The 23068-nt window shown below is 41.6% G+C and overlaps 1 protein-coding gene across 1 annotated transcript in view; it reads right to left on the bottom strand.

Annotated features, from left to right (window-relative positions):
• LOC126188598 (hemicentin-2-like) overlaps nucleotides 1-23068 on the bottom strand; it is a 1730700-nt gene that overhangs the window by 797429 nt on the left and 910203 nt on the right. The window contains exon 6 of the mRNA XM_049930200.1: nucleotides 4164-4315. Within this exon, the coding sequence (XP_049786157.1) occupies nucleotides 4164-4315 (152 nt within the window). The remainder of the gene's footprint in view (nucleotides 1-4163; nucleotides 4316-23068) is intronic.

The raw sequence follows: 23068 nt of genomic DNA, 5'->3' as shown, positions 1-23068 counted from the left end.
TATTTCCATAGGCAATGCATAGAGAAGACAAATGAACATTGATGTATCACATTAAAATAGTAAATCATAAGTAAATTATGCTATTGATTGACTCAGAACGATGGAATCAATATCTAATGGCTATACCTCGTTAGTCCTAAGCTGAATTTGAGTGACATCGCTAGACACTTATTGAAGCTACTAACACTACTGCTCCCTTTATGCACGGCCGCCTCATTTATGGGCCAAAGAGTTACAAGACAGCACATGATTCCTAAATGAGATTTTCACTCTGCAGCGGAGTGTGCGGTGATATGAAACTTCCTGGCAGATTAAAACTGTGTGCCGGACCGAGACGGGAACTCCAGACCTTTGCCTTTCGCAAGCGAGATACTGGCAGCAGTAAACCTGTGAGGACGGGGCGAGAGTCGTGGTTGGGTAGCTCAGATGGTAGAGCACTTGCCCGCGAGAGGCAAAGGCCCCTAGTTCGAGTCTCGGTCCGGCACACAGTTTTAATTTGCCAGGAAGTTTCACAGCACATGATTTTTCACATTTGACAGTTCAGCAAAACCGAATACGACAACAATGACGCAGTCATTTCGAAACTCTCCAACAGCAAAGAACAATATTTATCGGGTGACGAAACAGTTCGATAAGATTTTTAACATACCAAACTGATCTTGTGAATCAGTGGAGAATGCCACAAAAAGTACGGAATACTTTGAATGCAATGTGTAGTCACAATTAGTGCTCGTGACACTTCCGTATTTTCCGCTGAACTACAACAAGTACGAGTGGCGTTCAATAATTAATGCAATACATCTTTTCTCGGCCAATTTAGGTTGACAAACAGCTGAACTGGTTATGGGACATCTTGTTATATTCCCGCTTCTGTCCCTACAGTATCGACAAATTTCGCTGGGTGGTTTCGAACAGACCTGCGTTCCAAACCGAGAGCTTTTCTTTTTATTTTATTTAATTTTTTTTCTTTTTTTGTTTTGAAATCCAGAGCATAGCAGATATTCATAGCCGCTTGCAGAATGTACGCGGAGACCTGGCAGTGAACACAAGCACGGTCAGTCGTTGGGCGATGCATCCGTGAGCATAGCAACAAGGTTGCGCAAGCCCCCCCCCCCCCCCCCCCCTATCTCCCGCGCGTTGGCCGGGCGTAGGCATGTGTCACTCCTGCAGCGTTGGAACGTGTGGACACTCTCTAATGACAGTCTCATTCGACGGACCACAATCAAACATCTCACATCACAACTGGTTGTCTCTGTTGGTAGTACTGATACACTTCATCAGCAGCTGGAACACTCCTCTAACAGAAGACCATGAAGAGCAACGAAGGAGTATCTGCATGGAATCGCATTCGCTTTATGAGGCTGGAGGTGATAATTTTTGTCGAATATCGTCACAGGCGATGAAACACGGGAGCCTCGCTTCGAACGCCCACGTCTTCTGGGTCTCTGAAGGGGACATTCTGTTTGGTATCCCCCTTCATGGTGCACCTGTCAACTCTGAAATGTACCGTGCTACCTTCAGAAAATGGAAGAAACTGATTCAGCTGTTCGTCGCCCCAAAACAGCAAGCTAACTTCTCGTTCTTCATGACAACGCAAGGCGTCGCGTAAGTCTGTGCACCCGGGAGGAGCTCACAGTATTTTTCATTGGACTGTTCTTCCTCATCCACCCTACAACACGGATCTCTTAACTTCAGAGGTCCATCTGTTTGGCCCAACAAAGGATGCACTGCGCATGTAGCAGTACGTGGATTATGGGGAGGTTACTGATGCAGCAAGACAATGGCTCAGACGTCAACCGATAGAGTGATACCATGCAGGCATACCAACCCTCCTAGCAAACTGGCGTAACGCTGTCGCATTGAACCGAAATTATATTGAAAAATAAAGTTTTATGAGGGAAGAGTGGGGAATAACATGATATATAGAAATCCTGTGTAAAACTAACCTGCGACAAGGAAAAAGTGTTCCATTAACTGTTGACCACCTCTCCTAATTCTCCATAGTTTAATATTCTGAAAAATTTGCTGTATATACGTTTCAAGCATTTTTCTTCGTTTTCATATGGAGTTGAGAGATTCATGACAACAGGGTATCAAGTATTACATTTGAGAAAGACCCCCGCAATGTCGGACGACGCACTCTTTGAACCGGCTGCTAGAGACCGCTAGAGACCCTACATAACCAATGACGAAATGAAATTAGAGAAGGGTTTCTTCATTTTACGAATATGTCACACATCTTGCGTTACACCACTATGGTATACCAGTATGTGTAAAAAGAAATTGATAAATTATGTGCGCGAGTGCATATCTAAGATGAATGACCTCCACTGTTGTCAGCTCTTATGGTGCATACCAGCGAAAGCAAGTGTGAAAAATTAAATTATTACGAATAAACAGACTAGATGTCTCAAATCAACCAGTGCCCAAACTAAACAAATCAACCCACATAGAGAACAATGGCCACAGCGAAAATTTACGTACGTAAAAGATCCGTTCAGACTGTACAGCCTATCGACTACAACAAGCACTGTGTCTGAAACATCTTTACAACCGGAAAAATATGGAACCCACAGAGAGGGTGTGTTATGTTCTCTCTCGCCAGATGTAAGTACGCGGTATGATTCTGTGATAATATTCCAAACATTCAGGGATGATGGAGCAGGACAAATGTTTCAATTGTAGGTAAAGGACCCTGGTCCGGAAACGACGCAGTCGAAAGTTGCAAGCGGAAATCGTTCTGAAATCTCTGACAATTGGAATACGTGTACCGGTAAAGTTGTTGCTAAGACTGTATATGGTAGGAAACTTTCAGAGGTGGTAGTAAGGACCAAAACGAGGAAGAAACAGTAAATGTGGACTCTAAAACGTATACCTTAGGAGCAAGGACAATTTCTCGGTTGAAGATATGTGTTCCACAGTATCGAAGATGCTCATAGCTCTTAAGGTATGCATTTTAGAGCCCATGTTTATATTTTTATCTAGTTTTGGTCCATACTACCACCTGTTAAAGCTGCCCTCCATACAGTCTTACCAACAACAGTACCAGGACGTGGATTCCAATGTCGGTGACGTCAGAACGATTTTCGCCCATAACTTTCCTCTCGATTGTTTCCGATTGTTTCCGGACCAGCGCTCCTTACTTCCAGTTAATATATTTACCCTTCTCCTTCATCCTGAAAGTTTCTAACGTCGTCAAGGAATCGCCCTGTGCACTTGCATCAAAATAAGAAAATGACTGTCAGCTAGATGTTTACAAAAAAGCTGCCATAGCAACAATCAGAGCGAGAGATTCGACATACCTTCTGTCCTGTGCACAGCTGTTACAGGATCTGCCACCTTTGCTGCTGATTATTAGTCAGCTGCGGACGATAGTTTCAGACTGTACCATATCTGTTAACATTTGTTCTTATATGTTGTCTTTTACGGAAAGTCTGAAGGTAAATCAGAAATTGATTACGAAAGTGACAAGACTATTATGGTACTGTCCACCGAACTCAATACCGCTCGTTAACTGGAAACCTATGGACATTGTATGGGACTGCAATGCTGCTGCTACTCGAACCGTATTGCGCTTGCGCCGTAGGCTCCATGCGATACACCAGCCTGGTATGGTGCTTTTAGGCTGTGTGTAATAAGACCACATTTGTAGTACGAGTTCGTTGATAATTCACAGAGATCATGTAGTTGACGGGTAAATAATTTTTTGATTTCCATCGCGAAGTTTAGAGCGCATTTCAATGAAACTTTTTTGTCTTTAAAGCCTGTTTAACGTATGGAGTTACGGTCTATGTGACTGTGTGAGTGGAATGGGTTTCGATACAAGGTATAGAAAATGTCTGTCTAATGACCCACCCAAATGTTTGAACTCCGAAATTCGTCACCCTACCTATGAGGTTTGATTAACGTTTTCCACTGCATATAAAGTATGCTTTGTCCATTGTGAAAAAAATATCATTTCCAATCTGAAAGCGCACAAGCTAATGCTTGCTGTCAGTGGGGTGTCCTAGACGTTCCGAAACGTCTCTAGAAGGCATAATCAGACAGAGATTTCTATCTTCTTTTGTTCCTCATGACGCCTTCTACAGCCGCGCACAGTACTTGAACGTGTTTCTTATCTCGCCATTGTAGGAATGCATGCAACGCGCCGGCGGTGCCCGTACCTGCATCTGGGGGCTGCGCAGCTGCTCGCCGTCCAGCATCCACGTGACCCTGGCAGGCGGCACCGACCCCCAGGTCTCGCACTGCATGGTGTACGGCTTGCCGGCTGACAGCAGCATCTCCTGGGATGTCAGGCGGACTCCTTGCGGCTTCACTGCAAACCAAAATGAGCAAGTGTCAGTGGAAGGTCAAGCGGTCCGGCGCACCTCCTGCTTTCCGTTAGAGCCATGTGGCACGAACGATACTCGCGCGGTTTTGTGGCAGTACGCTGCTGGCTCCATCGTGCTTGTATAGAACTGGCTCCAATTATTCAAATAATGTTAAGTGTGGTAAAAGCCGCTCTCGGGTCAGACGTCACGTGTGCTGGACTGCTGTTGAAATTGCTCGTCAATATTTTATAAAGTTTTAGCTTTCAGTTATATATTTTAAAGTTTATTTGTGTTAATGTTTGCTGTAAAAGTCACATATTAGTGGATTTTCATTAATCTCAGTCATTCTTCCGGTGTTATTGACTAGAGTGGTCTGTTATTCGTGAGTGTACTTACGTCGTTCGTCTCGGTTTCACCGCTCAGTAGTGTGTTTACATTTTGCGGCGTGCAGTGCGGCTGTAGCGGTTATAAAGCTAAGCACTGGCAAACTTATTTTTGCACTGTTAAACAATAATTAAATTTAATAGTTTTCAGCGGTGTTTCATTATGTTTGTGGCGGAATAACGATTTAATAAATTTTTGGAAACGTTCGCTCGCTGTGTTTTTTTTTTTTTTTAGAGTTTTCTGTGCATTGAAGTAGATTAGTAAATTTCGTGCTTTAGTTTTCGGCTGACGTTTCTTATTGTTTCTAGTGAAATATTTGAGTAAAATTTTGATTCAGTGTTTTAATTTCGTTGAGTGTTCCAGTGGCCGTTTGAATGTTTGGGTTTAGCTAGTAACTTTGTGAAGTTTTGTTGGTATTGGTATTAGCTGTGGTGTAGTAGTATTAATACAAGTACTTGCTTTCTTAGCAGACAGAGTTTCGAGACCGCTACTGTTGGTTCCATGATTAGTTGTACTGGTGTAACTGAAATTTGTGTAGTTTTTTACAGTAACTGTAAAATTTTACCATGAGTGAGAAGTGCGAGCTCTGTCGTAGGTTTGTCAATATTGGGTTAAGGTATTAGGGAATGCAGAATCTGTAGTAGAAATAAGTTGACTGAGGAGCAGGAGCGTAAGGTCTTTGCCCTTCAGGTGCAGTTACAACGCGCAAAGGAGGAACTAGATAGGTTGAGGAAGGTGAAGGATGATGGGGAATGTTAACTGGCAGTTGGCAAGAAGGCATCTAGGAAGAGGAGGTATTCAGACAGTTATACTTTGCGTATATGAAATAAATTTGACCAACTGTCAGAGTAGAATGGAGAAGAACCTCGTGTGGCTGCGGATGCAGTGAACATGCAGAAGTCCTTAGCAGTTAGGAAGACTAGGTCAGCTACTGAGTCTAACACAAAGAAGAAGGTTGTGCTGCTAGGTAGTTCGCATGATAGACGTGTGGGCCAGCAGTTGCAAGAAGTGTTGGGGAGTGCGTACCAGGTCACCAGCATTGTGAAGCCTAGTGCAGAGCTGGCTCAAGCGACTGACAGCATAAGAGAGTTATGCAGGAATTTTACGAAGGATGATCAGATAGTGATAGTGGGTGGAGCAAGGAACAGTCTTGATAGGGACGGGGAATGTAATGTAGGTGGTAAGCTGGTGAAGATAGTTACTCAAACTGGTGGCGCTAATTTGCATTTCGTGCAACTGTTTCAGCGTCATGATCGGCCTCATCTTAATGCGCCAGTTAGGCGCGTTAACATGGGGCTGGGGAGGGCGCTGATGGCAGAGGGCATGGTCACATGTCAGTGGTGTCAGTTGGGTCTATCAGTAGATCGGGATTCACTAGGCATGTGAAGGGGAGGCTGGCAAAGCTTAGTGGTAGTGTAGTGTAGTGTAGTGGTTGGTGGTGGTGGGTGGGATCATTCATGGGAAAATTCCTGTAGTAGTTGGTGTTAGAACTGCACCTTTTTTAGAGTGAGATCAGCTGATAGGTTTACCTGCTACAAGGAAGGTCCTCTAACTAATCGCTCACCTTTAGAGGATGTAATGTTTTCAAGTAAAGAAGGAATTAGCATGGTTCATTAAAATATAAAAGTATTAGAAATACGGTTTGTGAACTGCTTATAAATGTTGACTCTGAAATTAGTGGAATACAGGAGCACCACTTAAATAATTTGACAATTCAGAGGCTTCCTTTACCAGGATACAGATTAGATGGCTGTTTTTCAAGGAGATCCTTGCGGGGTGGGGGAGTGGCTACGTAAAAACCAGTGTTCCATTTTATTCCATAGATGTATCACGGCACCGCACTGAACAGATATTTGAATGCTGTGCAGGGTCATTTGAATTTAGTGAAATTAAACTTCTGATTGTTGTTGTTTATAGGTCCCCTAATTCTGACTTCAGAGCATTCCTGCTCAAGCTAGAGAGGATTCTTGATTCGCTTTGTAGGAAGTACCAGAAATTAGTTACATGTGGTGACTTCAGTATAAATTTTTTATACGATGGTGCAAGAATGGTAGATCTCACTAATTCTTATGATCTGATGCACATTGTGCTTTTTCCGACTAGGGTGCACGGGTGCGGGAGCACAGCCATAGATAATATTTTCATTCATTCTTCATTACTAGATGGGCATTCTGTTAGGATAAGCATGAATGGCCTTTCAGACCAAGATACAAAGATAATATTAAAAGGCTTTAGTACCCAAACAAATGTCACATATAATTACAAACTATGTAGGAAAGTTAATCCAACAGCAATCGAGAGTTTTTTAAACCTTGACAAGAAACAAGATTGGCAAGATGTTTATAGTTCCAATAACATAGATGATAAATATAATGCTTTCCTTAACACATTTCTCATGCTCTTTGAGAGTTTCTTTCCATTAGAACGTTCTAAACGGGGTACTAGTAGTAATAGGCAGCCTGGGTGGCTGACTAGTGGGATAAGGATGTCATGCAGAACCGAGCGGTAATTGTATCAAAATGTTAGAAGTAGTCACAATCAAGCTACAGTAGCACCAATTCAAACAGTATTGTAAGGTGCTAAAAATGTTATTAGGAAGGCAAAGATTATGTGGTATGCAAATACAATAGCTAATTCACAGGATGAAATGAAAACCATATAATCAGTTGTGAAGGAAGTGTCTGGTCAGCAGAACAAGCTCGTCGATATAAAGTCAGTTCGCAATAAAAATATTTCTGTTACTGATGAATCAGATATATGTACAGTATTTAACAATCGTTTTCTGAGCACTGCTGGTGATTAAAGAAAAATTACTTTCTACAGGGAATCATATGAATTTCTTGGCAAATGTCTTTCCGAGATTGATGTCAGAAATACTCTTCTGTGATACGGACAAGAGGGAGATTGAGTCAATAATAAATCACTGAAGACTAAGGACTCTCATGTTTATGATGGAGTGCCTGGAAGAACATTAAAGTACTGTGCTGCCCATGTTAGCCCTGTGTTTAACCATATTTGTAATTTTTCCTCTAGGAATGGTCAGTTTCCTGAACGATTAAAGTACTGAGTAGTAAAGCCGCTTTATAAGAAGGGAGAAGGGGATAATACATATAATTTTAGGCCGATATCTATGCGATCAGTATTTGATAAAGTTATTGAAAAGGCTGTGTATGTAAGGATAATTCATCATTTTATAGCACACGATTTGCTATCGAATGTACAGTTCGGCTTTAGAAGTCGTTTAACAACTGAAAATGCTATATTCTCTTTTCTCTGTGAGGTACTGGATGGGTTAAACAAAAGGTATTGTACACTAGGCATATTTTTTGATTTAAATAAGACATTTGATTGTGTGGATCACAAAGTATTGCTCCAGAAGTTGGACCATTACGGAATACGTGGAGTAGATCACATTTGGTTCCCCTCCTACTTTAGAACAGACAGCAATAGGTGATTAGTCACAATATTGAGAATGGCTGTGATGTAGGGTCTGAGTGGGGTACTGTCGAGTGGGCGGTGCCACAAGGATCAGTGTTGGGGTCACTCCTGTTCCTTATTAATATAAATGATGTGCCCTCCAGCATTACAGGTAACTGTAAAATATTTCTGTTTGCTGATAACCCTAGCTGGGTTGTAAAGGATGTTGTGTGTAACTTAGGCTCGGTTTCTAATAGTGCAGTTTATGACGTAAGTTCATGGTTTGTAGAAAATAAAATAATGCTAAATCAAAGACTCCAGACTCACTTTTTATAGTTTCTAACAGACACTTCAATAAAACCTGACTTTTCATTTCACAGAATGGGCATATGATTAGTAAAACTGAACAGTTCAAATCTCTAGGTGTTGAGATAGATAGTAAACTGTTGTGGAAAGCCCACGTTCATGATCCTGTTCAAAGACTTAATGCTGCCATTTTTACTAATCGAACGGTATCTGAAGTGAGCGATCGTTCGTCACGAAAATTAGTCTACTTTGCTTATTTTCATTCGCTTACGTCATATAGAGTTATATTTTGAGGCAACTCTTCCCATTCTAAAAGGATATTTTTGACTCAGAAACGGACGGTTCGGGCAGTAAGTGGTGTAAGTTCGCTTTTCGACCCCTGTTCACGAGTCCGGGTGTTTTGACATTCGTCTCTCAATATATACAGGGTGTCCCATTTACCTTGACCACCCTAAATAACTGTTTGTCCAGGTGAAAATTACAAAATGTTTCAAGCACATGTACTTCAGTCGTCAGGGGGATATCACTCACCATGACTGCCTTCGTCGTAGCTTTGTTTCTTCAAAATATATGAAAAGCGGTATTACTTCCTCTCCTAAAGGCCTATTCAGAAATGTATCACAAGGTACCATACAGTGAAACACAACGTTTTTAATTACATAACACAATACTGACGTTGACGCCCAGCGCTTAGTACAGGTACTCGGGGTAATGGAACACATCCACGTGCTGACGTTGAGAGATGACAAATGTGAACTTATGTAAAAAGCACACCAGTCATTCCGTCAACCATTGTCAGTTGAAGAGTTGTGTTAGCGGAATGTACACCAAGGAAGAAAAGGTACAAATGCCACTCATCTATGGGGAATGTAAGCAGAACAGTAATTGCAGTACTGTTTTCTTATGTACAGGTACAGTTAGTATAGTAGTTTAGTCTTTTTAAATGCTGTTGCGTAGAATAGGCATACAGTAAAGGCTGTACTTCCTACAAACTTTTATTGTTGTTGTCGTTGTTGTTGTTGAAGGTAGGCGAAATGCTATGCAAGCAGCAGAACTGTACAGAGCCCACCTTCCTGACGGATGTTTTCTCGTCTTCTTGTGACGCTTCAGAAAACTGGAAGTTTCAAACCACGACAACGCAATCGTCGTAGCACTAGCACAGACGAAACTGTCGAAGTTACTGTTCTCGCATCCATTGCTACGAATCCACATGTGAGCACACCAGAGCTAGAACACGAGATTAGCATTCCTAAAACCAGTGTACATCGTATTCTTACACGTCACCGGTTCCATCGTTATCATGTACACCTACATCAAGAATTGCATGGGAATGATTTCCAGAATGGTGTAAGGATCTGTGAGTAGTCACAGCAGCAAACCCTCGCCAAACCGTACTTCTCCGAAGTTCTATTTACCGACGAATGTTCCTTCTCAAACAAAGGACAGGTAAATACAAGTAATATGCATTGTTCGTCCAGCGACAACCCACGATGTCTTAGACAGGTGGAATATCAGCTTCAATGGAGGGCTAACGTCTAGTGTGGGATGCTTGGTATTACAATTATAGGCCCTTATTTCATCAATGGTAGTCGAAACGGCACAGCGTATGCCAACTTACTCAGACGTATTCTTTGTCCTCTTCTGAATGAGCTGCCGCCAAGAAAGAGAATGCTTATGTGGTATCAACATGATGGATGTCCAACACAAAATGCCTTGCGTTCACGTCGTGTTCTGAACCGAAGGTATCCTGCCAGATGGATTGGTCCAGGAGGAACGGTTAATTGGCCTGCTAGGTTCCTGATATAAATCGTCTGGACTTTTTCTTTGGGGATGCATTAAAGACGTTGTCTATCGCGATATTCCAACAACTCCAGAGCACACGCAGGACCGTATCGTGCTTTCTTGTAATTCTCTTCAGCAGGCAACACTGGAAGCGGTAAATAATTTTCAGTGTATCGGTGTCCAGGGTCACCACTTTGAGTACCTATGAATGTTCTACTTCTAGGCAATGGTACAGGAGAGTTAAAGTATATTTTGTGTTATGTTCTTACTTGGTTTTCATTTGTTCTCTGACAACTCCAGCAAGTGGACTAGTTGGTGATCTCGAGCTCAGAGTCAATGTTGTGTTATGTAATTAATAACGATGTGTTTCAGTGAATGGTACATTGTGATACATTTTTAAATAGGTCTTTAAGAGAGGAAATGATTTACCGAATAAGAAAAAGTCATACCACTGTTATCATCATTGTAAAAAACAAAGTTACAACGAAGGCAATCAAGCTAATTGATGTCCCCCTGACGGCTAAACAACATCTGCTTGAAACATTTTGTAATTTGCATCTGGACAAACAGTTACTTAGTGTAGTCAAGATAAACGGGACACCCCGTATATTCCTTACTGTCATTTCTTCTTAACAATATTAGCCTATTCCCAAGAATAAACAGCTTTCACTCAGTTGATACTTGGCAGATATCAAACCTACCTTTGGATCAGACTTCTTTAAGTCTTGAGCAGACAGATGTGCAATATACTGCTGCATAAATTTCCAATAAACTACCACTCGAATTCTAAAATCTTATCTGTAATCCATGCGCTTCAAATCGAAACTGAAGAGTTTCCTCGTGGGTCACTCCTTCTGTTTTGTCGAGGAGTTCCTTGAAAAATTAAGCTGATTCTTATTGTATTGTTGATTGCGTTTACCTAAACGTATCGACTGACTTTTTCCGGCTTCATAAGCATTAATTTTTATCTGTTATTACTTTTATGTTGTAATTTCATGTGCTGACACGTTCCGTGACCTTGGAGATTTGCTCATCAAATGGTCCTACGGAGCATGACGTGTAAATAAAATAAAAATAAAATCAGATTGGGTTCCGGAGAAATGTAGGAACGTGCGAGCCTATACTGCCTCAATGACTTACAATAAATGATAGGTTGAAGAATGGAAAAATCCATGTTCACAGATGTTGTAGATTGCCGAAATCGTTTGACGATATGAAGTGGAATCTACTCCTTGAAATTCTGAAAATATCAGGGATAAGATAAAGAAACTGAAAAATTTGTCTACAATATCAGCAGATGACTGACTGTAGTTATAAGAGTCGATCGACATGAGGGGAAGTTGTAGTTGAGAAAGGAATGCAAGAGACTGTTATCCTAACTCCGCTGTTATTCAACCTGGATTCTGAGCAAACAGCGAAAGAAAACAATGAGATACAATGGCTGGTCAGTAAACAATGCAACAAAGTTTTTTGCAGGTATTAATGCATTTAGGAAAGTCTTTGTAGTAGCCTCAGACTTCATTTTTTATCTCTACGCACGCGAAATGTGGAACAATTCTGATAGATGGCAGAGCCGTAGCGAACAATGAAAATGGCATCCACCCTAGACACTCGTTACAAGCAATGCTCTGCAATTGGGTGAACATTTATAATCGTTCGTATGCAGCGTATGATAATGTATTTCTTAATAATACTATTGGGCGAAGCGTGAAGAGCCTTAAGGCGTCAGGAAGTACAAAAGATGATCGCCATTTAGGATGTACTGCCACAGTCACTACTCCATATATGGTGAATAGAGGGAATGACTTTTTTTGTGCCGACTGGCACATTACAATTCTGCATTACCCATGAGCTCTGAAAGTGAGTGTACTGACTGAGACTCTTGGCTATTTGGCGAATGCTCACAGTATATTACAAGATTGAAAGACGAGCCGTGAGACCTGAACGGTTAAGCAGTTTGTGGCCAAAGGCGAGGCCTTTTCGTCAGATACCGTTGCAGGTGACAAAACCTGGGCGTGTCACCTTGAGACGGAAACAAAAAGCCATCACTAAATTGCGGTCACCCGAAATCATCAAAAAGAAGAAGGAATTCAAGGCAGTTGCCCCTCCTATAAAGTCCTGACGACAGTCTTTAGGTGTCTTTTTCGTGAAAGTTTTGCCAAAAAGACCAATCATTAATTCAGAGGAATGCGTGAAGTCTCCAAACCAACGCAACAACCGTTGCCTTCCTGACAGTATGACAAGAATCCAAAATAAATGTTGCCCCGACACGATAATGCACGCCCACACACATGCTCCAGCCTCCGGGAACACATTGCCATGTTGGTTTGGACGTTATTGTGTCATTCACCCCACAGCCCAGAACTGAAGCCCTTGGACTTCAGCTGTTTAAGAATTATCTACGTGAGACACAATTTGAAGATAATTTGAACGTAATTCGGCAGTGAAAACATGGCTACAAGCGGAGGACAAGGGTAATTAGCAGCAAGCACTACATACTCTGCCACAACTCTTGGTCAGGGCTATACAACTTGTAGAAAAGAAGTATGTGTAAAGCAAATTTTGACTGATATCGTCACTAAATTCTAACTCTTAAGAATAAATATGTTTTGAGAAAATAATTGTGGGCAGCTATTTGCTGAAAGACTTACGTATTTGGAAATAAAGCTGAACAAGAAGAAGTAAGAGCTTTGAGTATTTTCAATGACACTTTAGTTTTGTCATAGATGTCAGAAGATACGGAAAATCTGCCGAACGGAAGTGAAACGGTAGCTACTTTACAGAACAGAAGAAGGGTAAGTAAAGAATTACCAATACATCATTTTACTACCAGGGTTTTCGAAATTATTAGATAAGATCATGTACAGTGGAGTATATAACAAATTAGTACAGGAAAAGATAGTAGACCGTAGTACTGACACGATACACTAAAAACAATCCATCAGAAGTTACTAATATTGGGAACATTTCGATACTTGAGCAATGCATTTGATTGGTTGATGACATCCCCGAGCTAAAATTAAAAAGTATGGAGAAGAAAAACCGGCAATTTTTTGTTTTTTGTCCTATCCTGAATGAAAGAAATCGATTATGTTATGTTCCATTTAAATCACGTAACAACGGAGAATCAGAATTAATAGTAATCAGGTACGGTGTATCACCAAGTATAAGTTTGAACTGTCTGTTGTTTCTCATATATGCAAATAATTTTGCATTCGTGTTTTCAAAAGGTACAATTAATATTCCTTTCACAGAGCACATAATTATAAAAATAAAAATATTTATCTATTACTGAAAAGACTGTTAATGTTATTTCATGGTAAATGGATTATCAGTAAATTTTGACAAGACTCAGGTCTTACAGTTCACTATTTCTCACTGAACTTCACTAGGTAAAAAATTAGGGGACTCAAACCAGAAGCAGAAATTTTTGTTACTGAAGATATCACAGCCTTAACAGGAAAACCCACTGTCTACGACTATTTGAGTATCTCAAATGCAGGTACTTTTGCACTAAGTTCAATTACTGCTGCAGGTGATTTCGAAACGGAAGAAATTATTCTGTATATATTTCTACAATAATAAGTTATGGAATCATTTTTTGAAGAGCCACAACTTACAGAGACTGTATTCTCAGAATACAGAAGCGATATAAGCGTGTTGTATGAATTACGTCTAGTGTTTATAGATCTTCATGACTGTCTCTTAACGTTAACAACATTACTCTTCTGTTTAAAAAAATGATAATCATGAATACAAAACTATAATAGAAAGCCACTTCTTTAATGTCTTCAAGAAATTTTTCAGCATCCTACCAGAGCACATTAAATGTCGTGTAGGCCTACTTAATGTGGTGAACTTTATAAGACTGTATCGTACAATATTCTTTCATGCAAATGGTACTCCAGCGCAGAATATCCTCACAGAAAACTCTTAAATTTAATGTTTTAGGTTATTTTGTGATATTAATCAAAACTGTAATAACGTAAATTTAGTTCTTTTGTACAGTACTTAAATTAAGCATGCGTATTTGACAAAATCAATTTCTCACTCTGCAACGGAGTTTGCGTGATATGAAACTTCCTGGCAGATTAAAACTGTGTGCCGAATGTAGAGTCGAACTCTGGACCTTTGCCTTTCGCGAGCAGATGATCTACCGATTGAGCTACCCACGTACGGCTCAAAATCCGTCCTCACAGCTTCACTTCTACCAGTACTCCGTCTCTAAACTTCAAAGAAGCTCTCCTGCGAAACCTGCAGAACTAGCAATCCTGGAAGAAAGGATATTGCAAAGACAAAAGAGCTTCTGTAAAGTTTCGAGGATAGAAAACGAGGTGCTGGGGAAAGGGAAGTTGTGAGGACATACCGTGGTCGTGTCTGGATAGCTAAGCTGGTGAGTCGGCCTTAGGCTGTGTAGCGGTGCGTTACGTCCCGGCCGCTCCGTGTCTCGTTTCTGGGTGTGTTGTTGTTTATCGCGCCACTGCGCTCGTGTTTAGTGTTATAGTTACGTTCCTGATATCCGATGGCTCTTTCGTATCGGAAAGTCACGATCAAGCTGCAGTTCGACGCTACGTGCTCTAGACCCAAGGTCCATGTGATAGGTGTTGACCTGAAAGCGCTGCTAGGTATCCACTTATCTATCGTCTCCAGTGTAATATAACTTAAGTTCACTGACTTTGAGGTCTGTGACAAACTTCTTTGACGCTCGAAGGAAGGTTATAGGTTCTGCCACTCTAACGGTAATGTGGGTGTGGTAACGCTTGATCGACCTGGACAGGGAATACAAAATGTGCGCATGTTTGAGCTACCATTTGAAGTCACAGCGGAATGGATTTGGTCACCCTTGCTCTTCGACCCTATGGCACAGTCCTCGGCCATACGGCCGAAAAATGGAAGACCTTCGAAACTTACCCTGTCCTTAACAGGGTGCGACAGGTCCGTATTGAATTGCACTGCCATATATCTTCGTGTCTCACGATCGATGGTTGCAGGGCGATAATTATTTACGACGGTCAGCCGAGGACCTGCTCCGGATGTGGTCAGGTAGGACAAATGCGTACCGAATGCCTGCATCGCCATCTCGTGCCGACGCCCCTGGCACACTGGCTACCCTATCACGCCTCCCTCCCTAGTCCCAATTCCCATTTACGTTCTAGAGTAGTCCGTGCACTTGTGCAAAGCCGCTGTGCCAGGGTATTGTAGCGGTTAGCATATCTGTCTAGGGAGCACGAGGCCCAGATTCGAACCCCTGCCTCGGTGCAAATTTTCATTCGTCACTTCAGTTTGCATGTATAAGTCTTTCAACATTAATGCAATTGACAACGAAATTGACCATGCATGTTAGAAAGTATCTAAGGCAGTTTAAGAAAATCACGGAAAGCCTAAATCTGGATGGCCTGACGAGGATTTAGAGTGTCGTCCTCCCGATTGGTAGCCCAGTGTGCTGATCACTGCATTACCCCGCTCTATAATGACTGAGGTGGTGAATGTGAATGAAACTGGTAGAGACTAAATGAGGTCTGGAGGTGTATTTAACACAATTTTAGCTTTACCTGTTTTGACAAAGGCGCTAAAACCTCACTGATTAGAAAAATGGTTCAAATGGCTCTGAGCACTATGGGACTCAACTTCTGAGGCAATCAGTCCCCTAGAACTTAGAACTACTGAAACCTAACTAACCTAAAGACATCACACACATCCATGCCCAAGGCAAGATGCGAACCTGCGACCGTAGTTGTCGAGCGGTTCCAGACTGCAGCGGTTAGAGCCTAGAACTGCTCGGCCACCCAGGCCGGCACTGATTAGCAGAAGACTATGCAACAGTCATTACAAAGGAAGCGCTTCTGTAATTATGAAGTTCTATTCCTATAAAGATTGGAAATAAATATTTTATCGGTGGAGTGTAAAAAATAATGTACTTTTCCGAAAAGTTTTATAAGTTATATTTACCATGTGTCATTAGATGCTTCCAGAGCTGATGAAGGAAATGAAATGTTTTATACAGTAAAAAAAAAAAGCACTCAGAGATAATGTACTAGTGTACGATCAATATAGGAAGATATAATGAATAAAAGAATTAATAATTTTCAAAAAAAATTTGTTTGGTTAGCGAAAATCCAGCAATGCGACACAATTTATTAATATGTAAACGGGTGTCTAAGCTGAACATTAACTCAAGTAGAAGAGTAATTCGTCTGTAGTTGACGCTGTAATACTGAACTAGTGAAGAATAAATACAGCTCTGGCCCATGGTACAACTACGACAAGAAACAACTATTCCGATGGAGTTACTATACGTCGCCCTACAACTTTCAAAACTATGTGGACGCTAATAATAATCAGTCGCAGGAAAAATATTCAAAGAAGGAGAGGTTATAGCTATATACACCTTGTCAGTATAACGAAGTCTTCTCGCAAGAAATGTAATATTTGCAGTACTCAAGTAGAAGGTCACATAACAAGAGGCGCATCACTGCATCCCTTTCAAAGAAACATGATTCGGTGCAGCAATACAAGCATTTAGTGAAAGATCAGAAAGAAAGTGACGAGACTGGAACTCAATATAGGAACTCTTTTAGTATTTAGCCTCAGCTGCGTGCGATATGCCACAATCGTAATACCGAGAAAACTTCAATTAGATTCGATAACTGAAATATTTTGTGAATAAATGATTTACATGGTCATCGTGGTCGTTGTTGTTGTTATTGTAGTATTCAGTCTGAAGACTGGCTTCATGCACTCTACCTTGTGCAACCCTCATCATCTCTCGATAGCTATCGCAACCTATAAACTTATGAACTGCTTACTGTATTCATCGCTTGGTCTCCCTCTACGACTTTTACACCCCATACTTCCATTCAGTACTACGCTGGTGTGGCCTTGATGTCTCCGAATGTGTCCTATCGATCTATTCCTTCTTCTAGACTGGTTGGGTCACAAATTTCCATTGTTCCCAGTTTTCTTCAGTACTTCCTCATTGGTTATGTTATTTCTGTTGCACCACATTTCGAAAGATTACATAGTCTTTTTATCTAAACTGTTTGTCGTCCATGTTTCAGGTACATACATAGCTACACTCCACAGAGATACCATCAGAAAAGAGTGCCTGTCACTTAAATCTGTATTCGATGTTAAAAATTTCTCTTCTTCAGAAACGCTTTTGTTGCCGTTGACAGTCTATATTTCAGATACTCTCTTCCTCAGCCATCATCAGCTACTTAGCTGCCCAAGTAACAAAACTCATATACTACTTTTTAAGCGTCTCGTTTCTTAATTTAATCCCCAAAGCATTACCTGACTTAATTCGATTACATGTCATTATCGCTGCTCTACTTTTCTTGATGTTTATCGCGTATCCTACTTTCAAGACACAATCTATTCCCCTCAAGTGCTCTTCCAAGTGCTTTGCTGTCTCTGACAGAACTACAACATCATCGGCTAAGCTCAGAGATCTTATTCTTTGTCCTTGAACTTTTATTTTATCTCCAAATTTTTCTTTGGTTTCCTGTACTGCTTACTCACTATACAGTTTGAATAATACCGTAGGTTGGCTACAACCCTCTCTCTACTATCTTCTCAGCCACTGCTTCTCTTTCATGAACCCCCCCTCTCCCCCCCTCCCTCCTCACAAGACTCTTATACACTCCTGGAAATTGAAATAAGAACACCGTGAATTCATTGTCCCAGGAAGGGGAAACTTTATTGACACATTCCTGGGGTCAGATACATCACAAGATCACACTGACAGAACCACAGGCACATAGACACAGGCAACAGAGCATGCACAATGTCGGCACTAGTACAGTGTATATCCACCTTTCGCAGCAATGCAGGCTGCTATTCTCCCATGGAGACGATCGTAGAGATGCTGGATGTAGTCCTGTGGAACGGCTTGCCATGCCATTTCCACCTGGCGCCTCAGTTGGACCAGCGTTCGTGCTGGACGTGCAGACCGCGTGAGACGACGCTTCATCCAGTCCCAAACATGCTCAATGGGGGACAGATCCGGAGATCTTGCTGGCCAGGGTAGTTGACTTACACCTTCTAGAGCACGTTGGGTGGCACGGGATACATGCGGACGTGCATTGTCCTGTTGGAACAGCAAGTTGCCTTGCCGGTCTAGGAATGGTAGAACGATGGGTTCGATGACGGTTTGGATGTACCGTGCACTATTCAGTGTCCCCTCGACGATCACCAGTGGTGTACGGCCAGTGCAGGATATCGCTCCCCACACCATGATGCCGGGTGTTGGCCCTGTGTGCCTCGGTCGTATGCAGTCCTGATTGTGGCGCTCACCTGCACGGCGCCAAACACGCATACGACCATTATTGGCACCAAGGCAGAAGCGACTCTCATCGCTGAAGACGACACGTCTCCATTCGTCCCTCCATTCACGCCTGTCGCGACACCATTGGAGGCGGGCTGCACGATGTTGGGGCGTGAGCGGAAGACGGCCTAACGGTGTGCGGGACCGTAGCCCAGCTTCATGGAGACGGTTGCGAATGGTCCTCGCCGATACCCCAGGAGCAACAGTGTCCCTAATTTGCTGGGAAGTGGCGGTGCGGTCCCCTACGGCACTGCGTAGGATCCTACGGTCTTGGCGTGCATCCGTGCGTCGCTGCGGTCCGGTCCCAGGTCGACGGGCACGTGCACCTTCCGCCGACCACTGGCGACAACATCGATATACTGTGGAGACCTCACGCCCCACGTGTTGAGCAATTCGGCGGTACGTCCACCCGGCCTCCCGCATGCCCACTATACGCCCTCGCTCAAAGTCCGTCAACTGCACATACGGTTCACGTCCACGCTGTCGCGGCATGCTACCAGTGTTAAAGACTGCGATGGAGCTGCGTATGCCACGGCAAACTGGCTGACACTGACGGCGGCGGTGCACAAATGCTGCGTAGCTAGCGCCATTCGACGGCCAACACCCCGGTTCCTGGTGTTTCCGCTGTGCCGTGCGTGTGATCATTGCTTGTACAGCCCTCTCGCAGTGTCCGGAGCAAGTATGGTGGGTCTGACACACCGGTGTCAATGTGTTCTTTTTTCCATTTCCAGGAGTGTACAAGCCGTCTGATTTATGTACAAGTTGTAAATAGCCTTTCGCTCCCTGTATCTTCCCCTGCAACCTTCAGAATGTCAAAGAGAGTACTTCAGTCAACACTGTCAAAAGCTTTCTCTAAGTTTTCCTTTCCTTAACGTAAGATACGTCGTAGGGTCAGTATCGTCTTGCGTGGTCCCACATTTCTCTAGAGTCCAAGCAGATTCCCGGAGGTTGGCGTTCACCACATTTTTCATTCTTCTGTAAGGAACTCATTAAAACAGCTAACGAATATCTTTTGATGTTTAGAAGGGCATAACAGGATTCGGTTGAGCGTGGGAGAGAACGGTGAGCAGTGAGGACAGTGAAACATGACAGCATGTTGTCTAGCCTGCGGGCGGCAGCATCTCTACGTGAAGTGGCAGAATGCTGACCAGCGATCCGAGTTCCGATCGCGTAAGTTATGGAGGTAATCCAGTGTAAATGGCACGGTCTAAGGACCTTCTACGCGTCTGTCTGAGCTCTTACTGACAGAAATATGTAGTGTAACAACACGAACATCTTGAACGAATGTTGTCAAACTGAAATTCTAGTGCTTTCCATAGCATGGGATGTCTTCGGTAAAACTGCATTTACATATTTCCAGTATATAAATAAGGCATTGTTACGGATGAAGTATTTTGTGCCATCGTTTTGCCTGTTTAGTGTGTCCAAAATTACTGGAATTTTGCAGAAGAGCTCGTGTAGCTTGTCGAGTCATTGGTGTGGGGTTCATGAGAGCATCATACCAATGTATCGTAATGACAGCTATAGTGGAATGACTGCAGAACTTGTTCTAATGATACTGACCCTGAACTACAGTGTTGTGAGCGGAGCAGGTACTGACACTTACAGGAAGATCAACTCCACGAGAAGATCCAAAGACTTTTCGACTGGCTCTCTGATACACAGATGGATGGCAATAACTGAGCTCCAAGCAATCTGAAATGAACGCTTTTTTGTTTTAGGAAAGAGCAAGAACTAAAAATACGGATATTCACTGCTACATATAATTTAATAATAAAGGGTTCGAGCACATACGAAAGGTCGCAAAAGGAGTCATCTGAAAATAGTAGTAGCCAAATGACAGCTGAGAGTAGCAAAACGGAAATATATTCCGTTTCGTTTTTTTGCCCTCACTCATAAAGAATTTCCTTTTCTTCACATAATGCATTACATATCTAATGGCGCAAACAACTCTGCCTTCAGTAGGCTTTAATGAAAAAATTGGTTTCTGGCTCTTAAGACTCCATCATCACGTGTCATCAAGAATATGTTCACGCTGAGCAACATCGTCAAGTGTCGAAACTCGTTAACGTCGTTCATCTGACGATAACAGCTATATGACTGTGGACAGTATCGATGTAAAATACAAAATATGAAGTTCAGTTTCAGCTGCTAGTTTCGCTGTTTAGTTATACTGTATAAGTGTCGCGCACAGGCATCTCACGGGGAAATGAACTCATGTATCTAAAGCAAATTATTTAATTTCTATTGTTCCTCTAAGGGTCATTTTGGCGAGTCAACAGTATATCAGTGTGAAGTGACGACAGCATATACACACGTATTTCTGCTAGAGGAATAGGTTATTTACGTTACGCTGCTTTTGAGGTACTGTGGTAGGGTGCAATTAATAGATTTTGTTTCTCTTTGAAATGACAACAGTTCTGTGAAGCTGTCATTTACAAGCATGGAACAGTGTGACACTGCCTCACATATTCAGGAACGCTGCACTCAGAAAAGCATGGAACCACACCAATATATAATGTTGTAATACTAAACCAAAATCCAGCTGAATTACAGAGGGCACGGAGTTTTGTTTATTTTTGGTACTCAACAAAAATGGTGATAACGTCATATTTTCATTCCGTGTGTCCTATTTCATATGGAAGTCAGTGAGTGAGCTGAGACATGGCTGCGCTACTGAGCGGATGGAAATAGCTAACGGAGTACACAGATAAAGATACATAGAAGGACAAATTGTGAATTATGATCCGTAAACATTAACTGGACAAGATTATAAGGTAAGGTTGTTGCTACACTGCTTGCTTGCGTTTGGTTTTGCTACACTGCTTGCTTGCGTTTTATTAAAATGCATTTGGAAAACGCTGTGTTTAACAGGATTTTTCTTTATTGGTTTTGGCAAGTTAGTTCATTGTACAGATGAGAATAAGTAAAGTTGACAGTTCACATGGGTTCCACTCAGGAGTTAGTTCTACCACTCCTTTCCCAATCTCAGTAATTAATTTCATAGTAGAAAAAATTTAATTACAAAAGATATTTTTGTGACGATCATTGTAATTGTTGAGGAGGGACTGTCAGTTTTCGGAATACACTAGTTTTGAAGGAAAAATTACTTTCAGCCTTTATGATATTCAAATCTGGCCGCCGTTTCCTCATGAAAGTATGTAATTTTCCTGACTATATATATATATATATATATATATATATATATATATAGTTTAAATACGTCGAATCTCAGGGAAATTTAGAGCAATACGTTGGTAATTATTTTATTTCTATTTGTAATTTTCAGAAACTATGGTATACACTTCTTTCAGAATGAAATTCTCTCGTCAGCTGCAAATATAATTTCATAGCCCTTTACTGACTTCAGCAAATTAATATGTCATCTTCAGAAGCCTACAAAATTAGGGACATTACAAATCTTTAGGCATGATCATACATTATGTACATTTCTGGACAAATCATGGCATTATGCTTTTATGATGAAGATAATGAAATCTGCCAAACGAATACTAAGTACTATTTTGTAATATGCTTCTTATACGTCACACAAATGTATAGCTGAGTTCTGAAGATCTGTAATGTCCATAATTCTGTAGGAGTCTGAAAATGACAAATTAATTTGTCGAAACAGGTAAAGCATATGAAAAATTTATTTGTAAATGACGACTGAATTTTTTTCTGAGAAACATTTTTGCTATTTACTCCTTCAAAACTCATAGCATTTTTTAAAATCCTGTCAGCTTGTGTATTGCATTTTCAAGTCACGTATCGTGAGCCACAAATTGTAGAGCTGCATTGCACATCACAAATTCTACATGACCGCTTATGTAGTTAACAGATTTGCTTTTCTAATTATTTTGTTGAAGTTAGTTAAAATAAAGGTATACAGTTTCGGTTTTGGTTACTTACTTTGTAAGACAGCGTTTCTGTAACTACAACACTTGCATTGTTCAGCAATACAACACAGATAGAGTTAAGGATAAGAAACCGGTCCAGGTTCAGTTCACGACATAAAAACTGTTCTTATTAAAAAATGTTACATTTGAATGTAGACCTATTGTTCAAAAAATATAAGCAAGAATCACCACAGTAGCACGCGAACTGTCGGCCAGCTTTCGATTCCGAGAAGGTCTTTGCCAAGCACCGGGCCATCATAGTCTGCTCTATGTTCCTCTGTCAAAGTTGCTTATGTCAGTAGATTTTTCCAGTTGTGGCCACTGTCGTTGCTATTGTTGGAAGGGAATGTATTTAAAAACATTTATTAAGTCTGGTACAAAACTGTATCTGTCAGAACAGATTTTGCATACTGTGGCGACACTGTGGTGAGCACACTGAGGAAAGAAATGGAGGATAAGAGTTAATTTTCTCACAGCTATAGTAGCAGCTTTGCTAGAAATGACAGAAATAAACAAGGTGAAGATTTATAGTGTCTTAAACCTGATGGTGCAATGTATGCTGCGGACAACTTGTTAAAGTGGCAGCAGATATGCAGTGGTGGTGAACAGAGTGATATGCAGAGTAATGGGCGTAGTACCATTCA

The sequence above is a fragment of the Schistocerca cancellata genome, chromosome 5 (genome assembly GCF_023864275.1).
Source record: "Schistocerca cancellata isolate TAMUIC-IGC-003103 chromosome 5, iqSchCanc2.1, whole genome shotgun sequence".
In the NCBI taxonomy this organism is placed as follows: domain Eukaryota; kingdom Metazoa; phylum Arthropoda; class Insecta; order Orthoptera; family Acrididae; genus Schistocerca; species Schistocerca cancellata.
Note: the sequence above shows the minus strand (reverse complement) of the source record. Positions and strands in the feature narration are given on the sequence as shown.